At 34.9% G+C, this 21,952-nt stretch overlaps 1 protein-coding gene and 1 non-coding gene across 4 annotated transcripts in view; one reads left to right on the top strand and one right to left on the bottom strand.

Moving 5' to 3' along the window:
• The window catches only part of SEC23A (SEC23 homolog A, COPII coat complex component), a 58,973-nt gene that overhangs the window by 31,351 nt on the left and 5,670 nt on the right, over positions 1-21,952 (bottom strand). The window contains exons 2-11 of one of the 3 annotated variants that reach the window (XM_045568242.1): positions 20,442-20,683; positions 18,902-18,959; positions 18,603-18,689; positions 17,115-17,351; positions 13,698-13,777; positions 12,410-12,554; positions 9,884-10,042; positions 8,312-8,427; positions 2,713-2,836; positions 510-590 (exon numbers count right to left, since the gene is read on the bottom strand). In XM_045568242.1, the coding sequence (XP_045424198.1) occupies positions 510-590; positions 2,713-2,836; positions 8,312-8,427; positions 9,884-10,042; positions 12,410-12,554; positions 13,698-13,777; positions 17,115-17,351; positions 18,603-18,689; positions 18,902-18,959; positions 20,442-20,662 (1,308 nt within the window). In that variant the 5' untranslated portion in view covers positions 20,663-20,683. Of the gene's footprint in view, positions 1-509; positions 591-2,712; positions 2,837-8,311; positions 8,428-9,883; positions 10,043-12,409; positions 12,555-13,697; positions 13,778-17,114; positions 17,352-18,602; positions 18,690-18,901; positions 18,960-20,441; positions 20,687-21,952 lie in introns of those variants that run through there. The other 2 variants (XM_045568251.1, XM_045568259.1) reach the window with 2 other exon arrangements.
• Positions 21,062-21,200, top strand: LOC123631037. Its single transcript, XR_006732921.1, has one exon. It is a non-coding gene; the product is annotated as a U4 spliceosomal RNA (small nuclear RNA).

The raw sequence follows: 21,952 nt of genomic DNA, 5'->3' as shown, positions 1-21,952 counted from the left end.
CATCCTTTCTATAGCTATATGATTCTACCATTGTAGAGTACATGATAGCTCCGTTACATGAGATAAAGAGAAAGAAGGAAATTGAAACTTAAATCTGGCTAATTTGGTTACTTTGTTTGAAATTCTAGTAATAAAAATCAATTTAGAATTAATTTTAACTTTAGACATCTCCAAATTTCCAAATCATGAGAATTATTTTTTAAGCACACTGGGGCAAAAAAAGCATACTTAGGCATAAAAAGGAAGACTGGTGACAGCACAAAAGTTTTAATTAGGGGTGCATGGGAAAAGGGTATGCAGAAAGTAAACACAAACAGAGGCTGACCAGTAGAAACTGAACCACATAAAACAGCCTATACAAATAATTTGAAAAGAATGCTATAGGCTGCCACCCTAGGTCTTTGGTGGTGCTGCTCTGAGGATTAACTGTATTTTCTTGTTAGAGTAAGAGTGACTTACTATTGTCCTTAGGGTACAGGGGTTAAAAAAAAAAAATGAATGTGACTTACATTTTCAGACACACAGGGTCCTTTAGAATTGAGAGATACACAGGGTCCAATAGCTCCTGAAATCTTAATTTCCCTTGAAGTCTATAAAATAAGAACATAATATGTTTGGTTTCCTTAAAGATAAGCTCAAATGTTCAACTATAAGTCTTAAGAATATAAGATATCCATATTTATAACTCAAATGCCAACGAAAATATATGAACATTAAAAATAATCAATGAGCACACACCTATGCTCACTGCCAAATTCAAAATCTAGTCCTAACTTAATTTTAATCTTCTATCAGCACATAGGAAGTCTACATTTGGGAACCTCATCCTGAATTCAAACTCGTATCTACCCAAAATTCACACATCCTAATCTAAAACCTTAGCCAGCACCTTCTATTTTTCCTCCCATAAAAAAATCTGTCACCAAGATTGGTCTCTGCCTTGTCTCCACTGCCACCAAAATTTAAGCTATCACAATACCTTCTATCTAAAAAAAAATTAGAAAGCCTACTTCAGTTTTCTTACTTGAGATTCTTTTCCTGACATATCCTGAATACCACTGTCAGATGAATCTTAAGCAAAACACATTCGTTGTTAATCTACCATGACTTCTCCTACATAAGCGTCTCCAAACTACAACCAACCCACATAATTATGCCTATTTCCCTTACACTCCAATACAAACCATCCACTCTCACTGAGTAATTTTCTCAAACATACCACGCTGGTTCTCACCTCTAGGCCTCTCCTCACACTGGCCTCCTAAGTAAAATGTATTTTTTTCTGGCATCTTTCAAACACCACTGTAAGTCACACTCTCCTAGAATTGTGTCCAACATACATTCATTTTCCTCTTCAAACTTTTATCTCACTTTTATAATCTACTATTATTTCATTCTATCATGTGTGTTAGTCTTGCCTTTCTATCAAAAATAAGTTTCTCTATAACAAGACGTGTACCTTAGATATCTCTTACATGTCTACAATTTCCTAGCATAATGCTGGGCACATAGCAAGCATTCAATAAAATAACAAGATTAATAAAAAATATTTAATGAAAATTCAAAATCAGTGTGCTTGAAATACACCTGTAACTAATAGTAAAACTTCAGATTTTGGCCGGGCATGGTGGCTCACGCCTGTAATCCTAGCTCTCTTGGAGGCTAAGGTGGGAGAATCATTTGAGCTCAGAAGGTCGAGACCAGCCTGAGCAAGAGCAAGACCCCATCTCTACTAAAAAAATAGAAAGAAATTAGCTGGACAACTAAAAATATATAGAAAAAATTAGCCAGGCATGGTGGCGCATGCCTGTAGTCCCAACTACTTGGGAGCCTGAGGCAGGAGGATCACTTGAGCCCATGAGTTTGAGGTTGCTGTGAGCTAGGCTGATGCCACAGCACTCTAGCCCAGGCAACAGAGTAAGACTCTGTCTCAAAAAAAAAAAAAAAAAAAAAAGACTTCAGGTTTTTTTAAATCAAAATTTGAAATGAGTGATAGAATTACATAATAATAACTAATCATAAAACAATTACTGATTATCCAAAGGACAAAGAACAGTTCCCTCTTAAGTTACATAACAACTCCTGCCATTAAAAAAAACCTTGCACTGGGCCCAGCATGGAGGCTCATGCCTATAATCCTAGCACTCTGGGAGGCTGAGGACAAGAATTTGAGATCAGCCTGAACAAGTGTGAGACCTGATCTCTACTAAAAATAGAAAAAATTAGCTGCATGTGGTGGCACATGCCTGTAGTCCCAGCTACTCAGGAGGCTGAGACAGGAGAATCACTTGAGCCCAGAAGTTTGAGGTTGTAGTGAGCTATGATGATGCCACTGCACTGTAGCCTAGGCAACAGAGCGAGTCTGTCTCAAAAAAAAAACCAAAAAATAAAAAAAAACTAGCACTAACATAAATAAATTTAGCATTACAAAAGATAAAACATACTTTAAAAAGCAGAACCCTATATAAAAAATAATAAAGAGTTAAAGGAAATTTTACCTATATTGTTCTACTTTTCTAACAATTGTTCAGAAATGCTCAAGTGAAGTCTTGCACACTTAATAATGACATTTTTCTGCTGAACAAAATTTCTAACTCAGGTTTCAATATAAAATAAGCACTATTTTTAAAGCATATATTTTAAATTATGGTGGTGAAGCCTACACAATTCTCTCTTGATAATGTATCACACATGTCAAGTTTTGGTTCTTACCTTTATTTCTAATGTACCACCAAAGCCCATTTTAAACTGTCCATGCATATCTTTGGTAAAGACTCTTTGAAAAGTTTGCTTGAATAAGGAAGTGTTGAAAGAATCACCCATTACCATGTATCCTCTGCATAGAAAAGAACAAAAAACAATGTACATGACACAGTTACCAGGTCAACATATTAAAACCAGAAAATTAACTCTCAAGACTATGAACAAATCTTAAAGATATTTCCCAAAATGTGCTGTATTACCATTAATTTTTAGAATTCAAATAAGAATATCCTCACCCTACAAATAATCTCAATTCTAAGGGTATCTGAGTGCCCCTAACATCTGCATTTGTCCTCAGTAATCTTTTTAAATTCTTCTTTTAATAGGAAATACATCCACACATTACAAAATTCAAAAGGTACAAAGGGTATATATTAACAAATGTGTCTCTCCTATCCCTTTCACCCAGTTCTCCATATTGGTGAAGACACGTGACAGTTTACAGCAAGCATTCTCATTCAGACATACATAAATATATGCATACATTGTAATGTGTCACATGAAACTTATGAGTATTATACCCAGTGAACAAGAACAGAGGGACATTAAGGGACCATTGTCACTTTATGTACTTATGTTTCTTTAAATTTTTTTTAGTAACCATGTACCTACTTTTTTATTTTAAAAAACGTTTTTTAAAAACTTATGAATAAAAACTATTCCGAGCATTTCTTCTCTACTAGATTAGCAAAAAATCACAGTTTGACAATATAGGCTATTGGTGAAGCTGTGGCAAAAAAAGGCACTCTCACATATTGCTGGTGGGAATGCAAAATGATGCAACTCCAACGCAGAGGAACTTGATAGTAACTGACAAAAATTACCTACAGATTTTATCCCTAATCCAGCTACCCCACTATTAGGACTATCTATTCCAAATATACTCTGGCAAAACAAAAACAAAATGCAAAATATATGCACACGGTTATTCACTGAAGCACTATTCATAATAACAAAAGATTGAAAACAATCCAAATGAACATCGATTAGAGACTAGTTGAATAAAATACAGTACATCCATACAATGGAGTGATACACTGCTACAGACTGATTTCTAGGATATAAGTGAAAAACACAAAGTAAGAGAAGGTGTGTAGAATATTCTGCTGTTTCTATAAAAAGGAGGATCACACACATGTATACATATACACATACATATAAATATTTAGATAGATTTGCTCATATTTTTTTAAATATTTTAAGTATTCTTAAAACAATAAAAGATACAATCAAAAATTAAAACAGGCAAAAGAATAAAACTGATGTAGTATAACTAATAGTAATTTCACTTTTGATAATGTTAAAAGTTCCCACTTATGTTATCTCTGATAATTATTAGCAACTGTATTTTTTAAATTTTGTTTTCTGTTTATGTTAGTGACATATAAAAATATACCTGAACTTTGTACAATGACTGAACCAGAAGTTTTGCCAATTTCATATTAATTCTAATAGGTTATCTGTAGATTCTTTCAGATTTTCTACATTTACAAACATGTCATCTATGATGATCCATGTTATCACTGATAATGCATCTAGATTAAGGACAACTTATATCATACCACTTCATTGCTACTTTTTACCATAAACCTCCATGAAAGAGTTGTCCACACTCCTACCTCTACCTTCTAAATACATCCAAAATCCAACCAGTTCCCACCACCTGAGCTATCACTCCTTGGTATTCTTGCACTCCTATACTCTACTGAAGACAAGTGTAATCAGTGATCCTTTTAAAACATTAAATCAGATCATATCAGTCCTCTACTGAAAACTCTCCAATGACTTCCCATCTCACTCAAAATCCAAAGCCCTTAAGATAGTCAAAAGGCCCTTAAAATCTACCCTCCTCACTCACTACACTCCTGCTACATTGGCCTCCTTGCTATTTCTCCACATCCCAGGTATGTCCTCAACTTTGCACTTGATATTCCCTCTGCTTGGAACACTTTTCCTTCATATATGCACATGGCTCACTCTCACTTCCTTAAGTCTTTGCTAAAACATCACCTTCAATGAGGCTATCCCTCCCTTCTCATCATATTTAAAACTGCAAACCCCTGTCCTCCATTCCTGACTTATTCTTCTTCCCAACACTATCACCATCTGATATCCTATCTGCTGTACCTATCTCTTCTCCTCTCATTTAGAACTGTACTGTCTAATGTGGCTAGTTAAATGTAAGTGTAAATTGATTAAAATTAAATAAAATTAAAACTTCAGTTCCCCAGTCACATTTGCCACATTTCAACGGGACAGCACAGAGAATATATTCATTAGAAAATTATACTAAAAAGCCCTACACTAGAAGATAAGCTCCATGAGGGCAGAGATTTTTATTTTGGGTTCATTGCTATATCTCCAGTGCCTTAAACAGTTTGCCACACAGTAGGTTCTCATTAATGAACCTGGATGAATGAATTAAATAAATAAACCTGAGAAACCAGTTGACATACCTAACTGAGTTTTTTAACTAATTAAATTATCTCAGAAATAATGGCTGCTAACAGAAGAAGAACACTTCCCAAGTCATTCTATGAAGTGAGTTATCATTCTCATACCGACACCAAAAAAAGATATCACAAGAAAACTAGAGATCACAATCCCCTGTGAGGACACATGCAAAAATCCTCACCAGTATACTAGCAAATTGAATCCAGCAATAATAAAAAGGATAATATAGCAAGACCAAATGAGATTCATCCCAGGAAAACAAGGTAGGTTTAAAATACAAAAATCAATGGAACACACCATATTAATTAAAGGACAAAAATCACATATCATCTCAATAGATGCAGAAAAAGCATTTAACAATATCTAACACCCTTTCATGAAAATAAAATAAAATTAAATTAAAAAACACAACAAACCAGGAATGGAAGGGAACTTCTTCCACCTGATAAAAGGCATCTACTAAAACCCACAGCTAACATCACTTAATGGTAAAAGACTAAATCATTTCCCCTTAAGATCAAGAAAAAACACAAAGGACGGGCATGGTGACTCACACCTGTAATCCTAGCACTCTGGGAGGCCAACTCTAAAGTGTATATGCAAATAAAACCAATCCAGAATAGTGAAAAAATTTGAAAAACAAGAAAAAGAGGGAGGACTCATACTTTCCGATTTCAAAACTGACTACAAAGCTACAGGAAACAAGGTATTGTTACACTGACATAAGGATAGACATATAGATCAGTGGAATTGAATTAAGAGTCCAGAAACAAATCCTTAAATTTAAAGTTGACTCATTTGGAACAGACCGTTGCAAAAAGGAAAAAAAAAATAGAGTTGACTGATTTTCAATAAGGGTGCCAAGGCAACTCAATGGGAAAAGGAGTCTTTCAACAAATGATGCTGAGACAAGTGGATATCCAAATTCAAAAGAACAAAGTTGAAACTCTTTCTCACTCCATATATAAAAATTAATGCAAAATGGACCATAGGATCTAACTGTAAAAGCTAAAAGTAGAAAATTCTTAGAAGAAAACACAAGAGCAAATCATGATCTTGGTTTAGGCAATGGTTTCTTAAATAAGAAACCAAAAGCACAGGTGACAGAAGAAAAAGCATGACCCAAACGTCATTAAAATTTAAAACTTAGCTGGGCATAGTGGCTCACACCTGTAATCCTAGCACTTTGGGAGGCCAAGGCAGGGGGATTGCTTGAGGTCAGGAGTTCAAGACCACCCTGAGCAACAGCTAGACCCCATCTCTACTAAAAATAGAAAAAATTAGCCAGGCATGGTGGCACGCTCCTGTATTCCCAGCTACTCCAGAGGTTGAGGCAGAAAGATTGCTTAAGCCCAGGAGTTTAAGGTTGCAGTGAGCTATGATGATGCCACTGCACTCCAGCCCCGGCAACAGAGCGAGACCCTGTCTTCAAAAAAAATTAAAACTTTTGTGCTGCAAACAATACCATCAAGAAAGTGAAACTAAAACCCATAGAAGAAAATAATTCTAAGTTATATATCTGATAAGGGACTTGTACCTAGATACAAACAATTCGTAACTCAGTAAAAAGAAAATAAACAGCCCAATTTAAAAACGGGCACAGGATCTAAATATACATTTCTCCAAAGAAGATATACAAATGGCCAGTAAGCACATAAAAAGATGCTCAACATCATTAGTCTTCAGGGAAACACAAATCAAAACCACAATAAGATATCACTTCACACCCACTAGGACAGGTATTATCAAAAAGACAGACAATAACAAGTGTTGGTAAGGATGTGGAGAAACTGGACTCCTCATACTTTGGTAATAGGAATGTAAACTGGTACAGTTACTTTGGAAAACAGTTTGATGGTTCTTCAAAATGTAAAGCACAGATTACTATATGACACAACAATTCCACTCCTAGTTACATACTTAAAGAAACAAAAACATCACGTCCATACAAAAACTTGCACACAATGTTCAAAGTGGCATTATTCATAATAGCCAAAAAGTGGAAACAAAATGTTCATTAATTGATGGATTAATAAACAAAATGTGTTATATCCATCCAATGGAATATTATTAAATGAAGTTAGGCCCGTTCTTCACTTTTTATTCAGCAATAAAAAGAAATGAAATATTGGCACTTCATACAATATGGATGAACTTTGAAAACACGCTGAGTAAAAGAAGCTGGTCACAAAAGACCACATGATTCCATTTATATTATTGTCCAGAATAGCAATTAGTGGTTGCCTAGGGCTGAGAGGGTTGGGGAAAGGGGGTAGAGGAAGAAATGAGGATTGACTGCTGATGGGTACAGAGTTTCTTTCTGGGGTAATGCAAATGTTCTAAAATCAAATTATGGTGATGATTGTGCAACCTGTGAATACATTAAAAACTATCAAATTGGCTGTATGTGGTGGCTCACACCAGTAAGCCTAGCATTCAGGGAGGCCAAGGTGGGAGGATGGCTTGAGGTCAGGAGTTCGAGACCAGCCTTAGCAAGAGCAAGACCCCGTCTCTACTAAAAATAGAAAGAAATTAGCCAGGCAACCAAAATAGAAAAAAAAAAATTAGCTGGGTATGATGGCACATGCCTGTAGTCCCAGCTACTCAGAAAACTGAGGCAGGAGGATGCTTGAGCCCAGGAGTTTGAGGTTGCTGTGAGCTAGACTGACGCCACAGCACTCTAGCCCAGGAAACAGAGCAAGAATTCTGTCTCAAAAAATAAATATATAATATTTAAAAAAATAGAAAATGAATTAAAAACCATCAAAGTATACACTTTAAATGGGTAAATTTATGGTATGTAAATTATACCTCAAAAGTGCTGCTAAAATAATAAAACAAAACAATGAATGCAGATTATCAAAGTGAGCTTTTAAACAGATCTTGCACCTTTATAACTCTATTATTTTAGAAAATATTTTAAAGTGTGCTTTACTAAAAGAAATATCAAAAAGTGTTAACAGATGTGTAAACAGATCTTGAAGTGGTAGGATAATAACTCTTTTTTTTTTCCTGAACTGTGATTATTGGTTCCTATTTGTAAACTGTCATCATTAGTTCACAATTACAAAACTCTAAAAATTTAAAAACATACCCAGTAAGGTTGGGACAGCACTTCATCTCCAGGAGACCTGTCTGATCTAATGCACATGCATAGATATCAATAACATGGCCAGTTGTAGCAGCTCGATTAGCCAATGCTTCAAAATGCTACAAAAGATTTTTAAAAGTTAAATCAAGGTAATATACAAAATCATCCTATAAACCTTTTTTTCATTAACAGATCAAAATGATCTAAGAAAAACTAAAAGAATAACCTATCATAATTTAAATATGATTTATTCTTATTTAATTCTCTATAGTGTTCATAAAATGATACCATAACTTCTGTAAGTCTGACAATTTCACATTTTTTTCCTTAAATCCCCTAAATGAAGCTAAATGTAAAGAAAGGCATATTGAACATCTTGTTCCTCATATATAAACATGGTAGAAGAATAACAGAGAACTCTTCTTCCTGGCTAAATGCACACCCAAGTAACAAAAACATCCAAAAATAGTGAAACAATACAAAAGCAGTAACATAATCTAAAACATTTTTTAAAACTGTAACCTAGAAAAATTCCACACTTAAAAACGAATTAGTTGGCAGGAAAAAAAGCATCCATTAACAGAGATAAAAATTACCTGTCATTAATTACTTTTAAAAATATAATAATGACTACCAAACAATATGAGATAATACAGTAAAACTAAACTAAAACTGAACTCTAGAGAATTTTTTTAAAAATTAACAAACACATTAACAGGTAGAACCAATATAAGAGAGTCAAGAATCAACATTAGGCCAGGCACGGTGGCTCACACCTGTAATCCTAGCACTCTGGGAGGCCGAGGCGGGTGGATCGCTCGAGCTCAGGAGTTCGAGACCAGCCTGAGCAAGAGCAAGACCCCCATCTCTACTAAAAATAGAAAGAAATTATCTGGCCAACTGAAAATATACATAGAAAAAAAATTAGCCGGGCATGGTGGCGCATGCCTGTAGTCCCAGCTACTCAGGAGGCTGAGGCAGTAGGATCACTTAAGCCCAGGAGTTTGAGGTTGCTGTGAGCTAGGCTGATGCCATGGCACTCACTCTAGCCCGGGCAACAGAGCAAGACTCTGTCTCAAAAAAAAAAAAAAAAAAAGAATCAACATTAGTGAAATGTACTAACATAAACCCAAAAAAATGTGAAGTTACATGAACATAAAACAACTCACAAGAAAATGATGGAAACCATTCACGCTATGAAGAATACTGATATCTAGAGGAAACATTAGGGACTGTCTCTTAAAAATGAAAAACTGTAAAATGTAAGAAACTTTTTCTGAAGAGAAAGAAATTATTTAACATGAATATTTAAAAACACATAGAGGGTTTCTCTCAGGAGTAATCTTTAAGCAGATACCTATTGGTACCTACCCTGAAGTTGTTAAATATTTCAAACCAGAAAAACTGTAACAAGTTATCAAGAAAAAAAGAATATTTCTCTAATTCTGAATAGCAGTTATAGTATCAAATTTCATAATATCAAATTTCTATCAAAAAATATTTGTATTCTTCCTCTTACATCAAATGAATATCTGATTTCTAATAACACAAAAAGATTTAAAAAGCCAAAATTACCTTAGTTCCCTTTTTAACGTATTTGGCATTGTCTTTTTCAATGTCATGCCATGATCTTATAGGTGTCTTCAGTTCATCTCCAACCACCATTCCAGGCCCCTGCGTAGCAGGACCGCCAATGAACATCATGATACGAGCCCCAGTATTGGGAAAAGTACACTATTAAAAAAAAAAATAACTTGTCAAGAGTTTAAAGAAAAACAGAAAACATATGGATATACATTTCTGATAAATTTTGACATTCTTTCTAGATAAGAGAAAAGCAAATTTTTCTAATAGATAAAATAATCAAATGTTTAAAATGAAATTCAAAAGCAAGGTGTTTGAACAACTTTTAGGAATATACTACTATTTGTAATAGAATTTTTAAAGAATCTATAAACCTAATCCTTATAAACAAGGACATTTTTTCTGCTTAACTTGTCTTAAACTGGAAGAAGTAGAAAAAGAAGAAGAAAGGGCAACTACTTCTGCTTTGTTAATTTTTTCTTTTTTAGTATCTTTTTAGAGATAGGGTCTTGCTGTGCTGTCCAGGCTGTACTCAAACTCCCAGGCTCAAGTGATCCTCCTGCCTCAGCCTCCCGAGCAGCTGGGACCACAGACATATGCCACTGCACCTGGCTCTTCTTCTCTTTTGTGTTGATGTTTTGCTTTTGTTTTCTATGTTTAAAACATAAGTATGACTTATAGTTTAAGTTGATGTATTAACTACTCCAATCTATTTCCCCTTCCTCATAAGATACCAGTGAAATAAGACAAAATGTATTGTTTAAAAAATAAGTAGGCCAGGCATGGTGGCTCACGCCTGTAATCCTAGCACTCTGGGAGGCCGAGGCGGGAGGATTGTTTCAGCTCAGGAGTTCGAGACCAGCCTGAGGAAGAGTGAGACCCTATCTCTATTAAAAATAGAAAGAAATGATCTGGACAACTAAAAATACATATATAGAAAAAGTTAGCCGGGCATGGTGGCGCATGCCTATAGTCCTAGCTACTCGGGAGGCTGAGGCAGGAGGACTGCTTGAGCCCAGGAGTTTGAGGTTGCTATGAGTTAGGCTGACGCCATGGCACTCTACCCTGGGCAACAGAGTGAGACTCTGTCTCAAAAAAATAAATAAATAATAAAAAAAAAAAAGAATGCTAAAGAGAAATGTCTGAAATTTCCAAGTGAATATTACTTTGAACCTAGAATTCTGTAGCCATCCAAACTACTAATGAAGTTAGCAAAATTTAGAAAACATTTTTAGATACGCAACAACTCAGAAAATTTATAAGAAGCAAAAAGGCAACAGTACAATCCAAAAGAAATGAGGGAATCTAAAAAACAATTTAAAAGGACTTTGATACACGAAAGTATCCTTCTCCATGTGTATAATCACCCTACTTTATTCTATAATTAATAATATTTGTATAGTAATATTAGAAATGCTATTTTATTTCCAATTTCTATTGAGCAGTTATTGGACAAAATACAAAGCTACATTATAGCTTTTGAACAGAACATAAATGATATAAATTTTGATGATAATTTTTAAAATCATATGATTAACAAATCTGGAGGAGAACAAGGAAACCTGCCTTTTACTTTTCATTTATATTGTATGTACCCTTGCATACTGTTTGAATGTTTTCACAAGATATGCTATTACTTCTATAACTTTCTTAACTAGTTTAATAAATACTCTTTCTGGCTGGGCACGGTGGCTCATGCCTGTAATCTTAGCACTCTGGGAGGCCGAAGCGGGTGGATCGCTCGAGGTCAGGAGTTCGAGACCAGTCTGAGAAAGAGCAAGACCCCGTCTCTACTAAAAATAGAAAGAAATTATCTGGCCAACTAAAAACATATATAGAAAAAATTAGTCGGGCATGGTGGTGCATGCCTGTAGTCCCAGCTATTCGGGAGGCTGTGGTAGTAGGATCGCTTAAGCCCAGGAGTTTGAGGTTGCTGTGAGCTAGGCTGACACCAGGGCACTCACTCTAGCCGGGCAACAGAGCGAGACTCTGTCTCAAAAAAAAACAAACAAACAAATACTCTTTTCATTTTGGGTATGTGAGGTAATAGGAGTCATGTAAAATTGAAACAATAATGAAGAACAAGAACAAATAAAAGTCTACACACACACTTTCACAAAACTAGAACACAAAGAACATCCAAACTTCAAATAACCTATAAGTAAAAAAAATAAACATTAAATCCCAGTGAACTATCTTATCTCCCCTGTTCTCACTGCAAGCCTTCCCATAGAACATCTGGTTGTTCATCTGTATTCTCTATAATATCTTTATAATAAACCCATACATTTAAGTAAAGTGTTTCCCTGAGTCCTGTGAGCCATGCTAGCACATTAATCAAACCCAAGATGGGAGTCATGGGTACCCCCGATGTATAGCCAGTCAGTCAGGAATATTGGTAACAACCTATTACTTGCAACTGGCACCTGAAGTAAAGGGCAGTCTTGTGGGACTAAGCCCTCAATCTGTGAGATCTGTCACTATCTCTAGGACATGAAGCTAGTGTCCGATCACTACCTCCAGCAGTCCTACAGCTATAGAGAGTGCCACTCCAGAGGAACGCAAAGGTCTCTTTCCCTGTGGTACAGGCCAAGGGTCTCGCTGAAGTTCTCCAAGAAGATCTGTGAGATTCATGTCTATTTTTTGTACTGGCTGTAAGAATCTGAAAAACAAAATTAAATAAAAAAGCCATTTATAAATGTTTGTAGGTGAGGGTTTAAGAAACAAATTGTCCACTTTCCTAAAAATAGAGGAAAATATTTTGAATACACAATAAACCAGTGATTCCCAAACATTCACATACATCAAAATCAGCTGGAGGGCTTAACACACTGGGTCCCAGTTCTAGAGTTTAGTTCAGTAGGTCTGGGATTGGGCCCCAAGAATTTGCATTTCAAACGTGGTCCCAGGTTATACTAATCCTGCTGGTTCAGGAAACACACTTTACCACTGCTATAAACGAAACACTCAAACTAAGTATTACTTTAGGACTTTATATTCATTTACTAACCTAGTAAATTTTGAGGTTACAGAAACATTACAAGAAGATACATTAACTCCATTTTCTTTTTTTTTTTTTTTTTTTTGAGACAGAGTCTCACTCTGTTGCCCAGGCTAGAGTGAGTGCCGTGGCATCGGCCCAGCTCACAGCAACCTCAAACTCCCGGGCTTAAGTGATCCTACTGCCTCAGCCTCCCAAGTAGCTGGGACAACAGACGTGTGCCGCCATGCCCGGCTAATTTTTTCTATATATTTTTAGTTGACCAGATCATTTCTTTCTATTTTTAGTAGAGACGGGATCTCGCTCTTGCTCAGGCTGGTTTCGAACTCCTGACCTCAAGCAATCCACCCGCCTCGGCCTCCCAGAGTGCTAGGATTACAGGCGTGAGCCACCGCGCCCGGCCTAACTCCATTTTCTTAACACTTCCTCTCATTAGAAAGTCTGTGGGGAGGAGTTTAGGGGAAAAAGCTACCTCTAAGGGTAAGAAGACAAAAAGCTTTTAAGGCCCTATTTGGCTTGATTGCTCTCAAACCACAAAAAATTAAGTTTTTCTGAATTTAAAAATAGAAAATCAGGAATATATCAAAATTAAGTAACTCCTTACATTGTAATGATGAAAAACAAACCATTGCAGTGTCGTAATTTTTCCTCAATTCTTTAAAAAGCATACTAATGTAATTTATTTATATTCCTAAAAATATTTCACAATATGGTATCACTGAATGTCTATATTCAAGTTAAGGGTATGGGATGCTTAAAATATCTGCATGAATTATCAAATTCTTTCTCATATTTAATTATTACCTATTGGAAGGAGGTGGCTGCTGTACCTGAGGACCACGTGTTGCCTGAGTAACCGGTACTTTAGAGAGTCCCAGCATTTCCTGTAAAGAGATTATTTGGGTGATACCCATTTAATTATTTCTACAAAGATTTATCAACTATTTACCATGTACAAGGTGCTATACAAGACATTAAGAACACAAAAATAGAGAACAGAAGGTTTCTTTCCTCAGAAAGAAAATAGTCCAGTGGAAAGATTATCAGGAAAATAATAACAATACAGTAAAATAAGCATCATGAGAGAGCAAAGTACAAGGTGTTATGTAAGCAAAGAGGAAGAATACTAGCTCAGAAATATTTTATCTCTCAGTAATAGTCAAAATAAGTTATTGTATAATTTAAATGCCCATACATTTTTTTTTCCCCCAGAGTCTTGTTGCTCTGGGCAGAGTACAGTGGCATCATCATAGCTCACTGCAACCTCAAACCCCCGGGGCTCAAGTGACCCTCCTGCCTCAGCACCTCCCAACCCGCAGTAAGTGGGACTACAGGAGTATGCCAGTATGACTGTCTAAATTTTTTTATTTTTGGTAGAGATGGGGTCTTGTTCTTGCTCAGGCTGGTCTTGAACTCCCCATCTTAATTGATCCTCCCATCTAGGCCTCCCAGAGCGCTAGGATTATAGGTGTAAGCCACTGCACCTGGCCCCATATTTCTTAATTTATATTCATTCATCCCTTTCAGCAAAGTATATCTTAAGCACCTACTATACGTCAAGAATATAATGGTGAAAAAATAAATAATCCCTGCCCTCATGGAAATTAAAATCTGGAAACAGAAAGGAATTAAATCATTAAATAAATGTAGAACTGCAATTTTAATAAGTATGATAAAGGAGAGGTACATGGAATCGCATAAATAGGGTTATAAGGTACCTAACATGTGTATACTTCTTAATTTTTTAACTTAATGTTGAACCAAACTGTCAACTTTGTGTTGAATTTCAGACATGTGCACAATTCATCTCCAGATATATAAAAATAATGTTACTGTACCAAAGTTTTCTTGAATCTGTAAATGCTTAATCATGAAGTCATAAAGTATAAATATGTAATAGAAAAATCACACAGCCTAAAGATCTGCAAAGATAAAATTATTAAACTATTCCTGCAGTATTTCCTAGTTCCTTCCACGAATAGCAACTTTTTACTAAGGATTTACTATGTGCAAGATTCTGGGCTAAATTCTTTATATATACTATTTCCTCACAAAACCATAATAAAGTAGATTTCTTAATTTCTACTTTACAAATGAAAATTAACAGTCAGAAAAGTGAAGCAATTTGCCTAAGGTTATACAACTAGTAAGTAACAAAGCAAGATTTTAATCCATGTTTTTCTATAAAGCCCTATAAGCATTTACTCTATATTGAGAATTCTCACTTACATTATTCCCTTGAGTACTAACAATCTGGCATAATAGGTATTATTCATCCCTTTCCATGAAGGATGAGAAAATTAGCAAAGAGATCAACCCAAGATCATATAACTAGAAGGATTTAAGAAGCTGGACACAGTGGCTCACGCCTGTAACCCAGTACTTTGGGAGGTCTAGATGGAAGGATTGCTTGAAGCCAGGAGTTCGAGACCAGCTTGGGCAACATAGTGAGAACATGTTTCTACAAAAAAACAGAAAAATTAGCTGGCTGTGGTGACAAGAGCCTGTAGTCCCAGCTACTCGGGAGGCTAAAGCAGTAGGATCACTTGAGCTGGGGAGTTTGAGGTTGCAGTAAGCTGTGATGACACCACTGCATTCTAGCCCAGTCAACAGAGTGAGACCCTGTCACAAATAAAATGAAAACAAAAAGATGTGAATCCAGGACTATTTAGGCAGCAAATATCAGGCTTTTTTCAACCAGATGGATAGAGAAAGCAGATAAAACGTTTTAATGAAGAAAAAAATTTTAGTATGCAGGCATTCACTTGCCTACTGCAAAAAAGATGCTTTATAGACTACATATATTATATAATTTAAGTAAAACGTACTCTACAATCATAACATTAAACCATTCTAAATAAATTCATAATTTAATAACATTAACAATAGCAAACACTTAAAGATACAATTCATTTAATTCTCATGAACACCCTGTAAGGTAGATAGTATTATTATGTCCATTTTACAGATGAAAAAACCTAAGGCACAGAGATTAAAACTGGCCCACTTTCTCTCCTTTCTTGTGGAAACAGATGATTCTCCTCTCCAAGGTACTCTGCTTTCTGTGCTCCTGAAGGAATTTCTACTATGTCTTCTGAAACCTCACACTCCTCATTCCACTCTCGCTTTCACTCACCCTCTTTGGTCTCTTTCCCTTCCTTGTATAAACACACTCAAGTGTCCTTCCTCCTAAAGTATCTCTCTTTAGCTCAGTTCTCTCTCAAACTCCCACACTAACTTCTTCCTTACCTTCAACAACAAACCTCTTCAAAGAACAAACTTCCATTTTCTCCACCTCCTCAAATTTTATTCACTACTCATCCTCTACTCATTATCCTCCTCATCCAAACCTGCAATTCCTCCAGTACATTCTTTAAGTTCACTGTAGCACCACTATCCCAGTCTGCCAAGCTTCAAATTAGAGTCATCCTCAAAAATCTTTTCCTTTCTTTTTCATTTTAGTCTACCTGAATGCCTCTGAAGTCTGATTTTATGTTTGTCAATTTTATCTCAGGCTTATCTATCATCTTCTAGGGTAACTATTCTCAACTGGGGGTTGTATTAGAATTACTTAGAAAGTTTTTTTCAAAATATTTACATGAATAATCCTATCCTCCCAACCACCACTAATATAAACACACATTCACTCACTCTCTCAAAGACTATCAAAATCTCTGGGCAGAATAAAGATTTTGAAAAATATCCCCGGATGATCCTCATATGCTACACATAATCACTTGCCTTGGAAGATAAAGGTTCAATTTGCCCCAGTGATAAACATCATTGAAAAACATCTATACCCACAGTTCATATACTAGTAACTCTCAAGTCTCAAAATATCTCCCCTTGCCAAACATACTAAAAGTATTTAGTTCCTAAGTGAGATGTCAAGAAACAAAGGTTAATATTCTATGGTTGCTCTCTCTTAGCCTTCACCATGACTATTCTATAAGCCCTTTAAATCTCTAGTAATATAGCTTCAGTTTCACTTTAAATTTTAAAGATATAGTTAAAAGTGAAGGGTCTTCAATCTGTATGATAACAATTTAAGGTACACAAAAGAAAACTGATGTCAACACTAAAATGAAAGCCTTTGTTATAATGCAATTACATTAGTCATTCATAATAAAAATATTATCTAGAAACATAAATCCAGGAGACATTTATCAACATATATAGAGTGATGTTAACAGATAGGTTGAAACTACCATTCTTGTTTACCTGCAGTTGTTTGGCAGACAGATCTTTTGTTCCTCTGAAGACATAGCTTTTTGAAATGCCTTCACAACCAAGTTCATGAACCTGCACCATTCTCCCAAAAGTAATAAGTCCAACCAAAGCTGTAGGTGGTAAAAGACTTAATGACATCTGCATAGATTCTTTTAAGGCTTGTAAATCTTCATCTTCCATGCAAGTATCAACCACGTAGAGGAATATCAAAGGCATCTGAGGACCACGCTTTTAAAAAAATTTGCCATAATAAGAAAAAACAAGATTATTTTTTAAGTTATTAACATTTAAACACATACATAAGAGCTACTATAGAACTAATTAAATAATATATACAATGTAATCCTAATAAAGGCATTTCAGAAATGAAACAGATTATATGCGCTGTGATGGAGAGCTTCTAAGACATATCATCATTGAGTGAAAAATTAAGTTTAAAAACATTGTGCACAGTTACACAGAGGGGATTTTCACTTTCCATTTTATTTAACTGCATAAGGCTTCATTTCTTATAATGAGTATTTATTAATTTTAAAATAAGAAAATAGGCCAGGCATGGTGGTTCATGCACTTTTGAGAGGCCAAGGCAGGAAGATCTCTTGAGGCCAGGAATTCAAGACCAGCCTGAGCAACACAGTAAGACTTCATCTCTACAAAAAATAGAAAAATTACACAGGCGTGGTGGTGTATGCCTGTAGTCCCAGCTACTTGAGAGGCTAAAGCAAGAGGATCACTTGAGCCCAGAAGTTCAAATTTACAGTGAGCTATGATCACATCAGTATACTCCAGCCTGGGTGACAGATAAGACCCTGTCTCTAAAAAAATGAAAAAGAAAAGAAAAGAAAAAGTATAAAAGAAAATAACAACTACAAAATTTAAAAACAAAGTGAGGTGATTTTTATAAAATAATTATCTAAAATTGAACTGGATTTTCAGAAAACTAGAAACTAGCCAGACTGGACAAATGACTGAATAGCTCAAGTGAACCATAATTCTGTTTCCTCTAAAACATTCATAAGAGATATTATTACTTCCACACTTAAATATACAAACAACTATATAAAGCTGTTCAAAGAGAAGAAACATGATTTTCCTAACAAAGACCAATACAAGAATATTTTCATTAATTAGATAATTAGACTTGGGGATACACTAGCAGACTACATCATGATACTAAGTATTTATGAACTGAACTTCCAACTATAAAGCAAGACTGATATTTTATTGTTTATTTATCTGCTTAATATAGCAAATCACACCACCCTACCCAGTATCCTGGCCACCAATCAAGTTACTACAACAGAGAAATTACCTTGCTCAAACTGATCTTCATAGTTCTTACCTTTGAAATGCTCCATGGAATCAATGTGAGAATTAAGAATGATCCCATTTAAGTCATCTCAATTTAACAATTATTTTAGTATAAAGCAAATTACTGGATATTTAAAACTTTCTTAAATATTGTTCTTATGTTCTTACCAGAACTACATATTCAATGCTAGAAAACTGAGGTAAAAGTTCAGCAGGTTGATTCAGTTCAGATATACCGGCATAAGTAGGTGGAAACTACAGGTAGAAAAAAAAAAATACTTTTAAGAAATCATTGGCCATAAAGAGTAATAAAATTTTAAACTGAAAATAATTATTTTCTAATCATTTATTTTAAAAATAGGTATTTTCATTATATGAAAAATAATTATTTTATCTTTCTTTTTAAATATGCATTTTCTACAAGACTAGTATTATAGCATTAACAGCTACAATGGGGATCTTCTTACCTGATTTCTTTGATAACAAAAGTTGCAAGCCCAGAGTTTTGCTCTATAATCCACTTGACTGTTTTAAGAAAAGAAAACATACATTAGCTCATGTTTCAGTTCAATTTTACAAGAATTCTAGTGTCAATAAAATTAGTATCTTTCTAAAACATGAATGCATTCACATTGATATTCAAAGTGATCTTTAAAAGCCATGTATTTTTAGACGTTGCCAATACCTAATTCATACTTTGAACATATACGAGTTCACCTAAACGGTGAATGTACAGTAACTTTTAATATATAGCAAACATCAAAAAAATTAAGATAATCCTATTTTCTTCAAATGACTTTAGTAACATCTACAGTCAGACCTAGAAAACATTTATTCAAGTCAAAAATATATTTACTGAATGCCTAGTATGTACCAACCATTATTTTAGGTGCTGGTGATAACAGCAGTAAGCATGAGAGAAAAGTTCCCTCTCTCATGGAGTTTACATTCTAGAAGAGAAAGACATAAAAAAGACAACTAGATGCAGAAATAACAAAATACTTTTAGATAGTGATAACAAAGATTAAAGAAGACAAAACAGGATGTGAAAATGCATTTGGAAGGGCTAAAGGAAAGCCTTCTTAAATAGACAAATATGACCTCAATGAAAAGCAACCAGTAACAGGAAAATCTGGAGACAGAGCAATCCATGCAAAATACACAGCTACTGTACAAGTTCCAAGGAAGGAATAAGTTTGGTATGTTTGAGGATCAGAAAGAGGGCAATAGAGTTAAGGTATTATGTAGATGAGAATAAGAAAAATGGATGATACAAAATGAAGGCAGAAATATATACAGAGACTAGATCATGTAGGGCTTTACAGGTCGTGATAAGGGGTTTGGATTTTTCATTCCAAGTATTATCAGCAGCTATTGGAGGATTTTAACAATCTGATTTCCATTCATAAAACCCTAGCTCCTGGGTGGCAAACAGACTGTTGAAAGATGAGAATGAAAACAGGGAGACCAGTTAGAAGGATATTGAAATTGCCCAGGAAAAAGATGGTGGTATCTGAAGCAGGATGTACTAGCAGAGATTGAGTATAAGAGACAGAGTCCATAATGTGCTGAAAGGAGATCAATCAGAGTTGCTAGTGCATTGGATAGGGGGAGAGGGAGTAGAAAGAGGAAAAAAAGATGGATGATTTCTGAGATTTTGGCTTCAGCAACAAGAAATCATAAAATTTTTCCAATACCATGCCACTCAATTATACTTTTCTAATGCACAAGATGGCTTGATCATAGCCAGCATAACCATCTAGAAAATACTGATAGGATCTAATGGTTTTTACAGTGACACTTTTACATTTGGTGTCTTTATATTATCAACTTACTACAGCTAGAATGATCCTAAGATTTTATAGCTTTTTTAATTTCTTTGACCATCATAATTTGAAAAAAGTAACTATGAACAAAAGCAAAGGTATTTTTATCTAAATGAGCCAGAAAAACACTACATTTTTGAATCGTTTTGTCACATTAGTTTTTTCCATGTATTTTAATTACCATAAAGGATTCAAAACTGCACGACAAGTGGTCCTACTACAAAGAACAGGTTCATATTGAATAGGCGGTAAATCAGGTCTCTCCTTCAGTGGTGTAAATAGCGCTGCCACGGGAACAACCATTCTTGTAGCTTCCAGTCGACTTGATGGCCAAACATTCCAACTAAATCGGACTCCATCTCGTTCCTCATTTTGTTGAATGAATTCCAAATAGGTTGTCATTGTGGAGCTTGATTCTTATTTCTGTACCAAAATTAAAAGAGATTTAAAAATCTAGGATTCACTTAAGATTGAAAATAAGTATGTTTTTAAGCGGATCTGAGAGGTAAAAAAAAAAAAAAGAAGTATGTTTTTCCCACATTCAGCAATATTAACACTATTAATAATAATAATAATTAATATTAACAATATTAATTAGAAATCATGACCAAATGAAAATATTTATTTCAGAAAAAAATTAGCTAGCAAAAATAATCCCACTTATATAACAAAATAATTAGTGGCTATACAAAACCCAATGCCCATTAGGTCCATTAAGAGGTATTTTATACTTTTTTATTAACTCTTTAGAAAAACCATGGCAACAAATAGTAAGTGTCCTGATCATTTAAAGGTGATAGGAGCTTTGCGCAGTGGCAGCATTGTAGCCAATGAGGTTTAGCCAAGGCATGATTATTGCTAACTGAAAACTTTTCCCAATACCCCGCCATGACGACTTGAAATAGTCGGCATTGGCAATTTTTGACAGTCTCTACGGAGACTGAATAATAAAAAAATAAAAATAAAAATAAAGGTGATAGAAAAGAAAGGCAAAAATAGTGGGAAAATCTAGATCCTAAGTTTTCTACATCGGCTTTTTAAGTTACATCAGTCTAACAAACATATCGAAATCACAAAATTCTAAAACACATATGGTTTTCTATCCAGAATATAACAAGTTTCCACTAAACTTTATAGAAGAGAATGCTTAATGATGCATAACAAAAAGATTTTCCTAAAACATGGTACTTCTACTTTAGACAGGTAATTTTTTAACTTTGCAAATACAGGTTATTTGTGTCACAATTAATAAAATGCCTGATAAATGCTGTTTCCTCATGATTTATATACACTGCTTAACTTCTTTTGCAGAAGCTTAATTCAGAATATTTTTTAAAATTTCAGCTTATGAGAGTTTTTTACGCTCTAATTTGAGATATATAATTTCAATATAATAATTTAAAGTTTACTACCAGGGGAAGAGGATGCCACTCTGTTGAGGGTCCACTATCTAGACATTTCTCCATTTTTACTGTCTACCTAAGATGCCAGATTCCTACCTAGGCAACAGTTCTCCCTCATGGTCTCAAACTGCAACAGTGGTTAGTCATGGAAGGAAGTCGAAGGTATGTAAGGATAAAGAGTTTCAAGTGGTATGTGGCAGACACGAAGGATATCAAGTTAAAACAACTAAAGAGGCCAGGTGTGGTGGCTTGCACCTGTAATCCCAGCACCTTGGGAGGCCGAGGTGGA

Source organism: Lemur catta, chromosome 1 (assembly GCF_020740605.2).
Source record: "Lemur catta isolate mLemCat1 chromosome 1, mLemCat1.pri, whole genome shotgun sequence".
Lineage (NCBI taxonomy): Eukaryota > Metazoa > Chordata > Mammalia > Primates > Lemuridae > Lemur > Lemur catta.
Note: the sequence above shows the minus strand (reverse complement) of the source record. Positions and strands in the feature narration are given on the sequence as shown.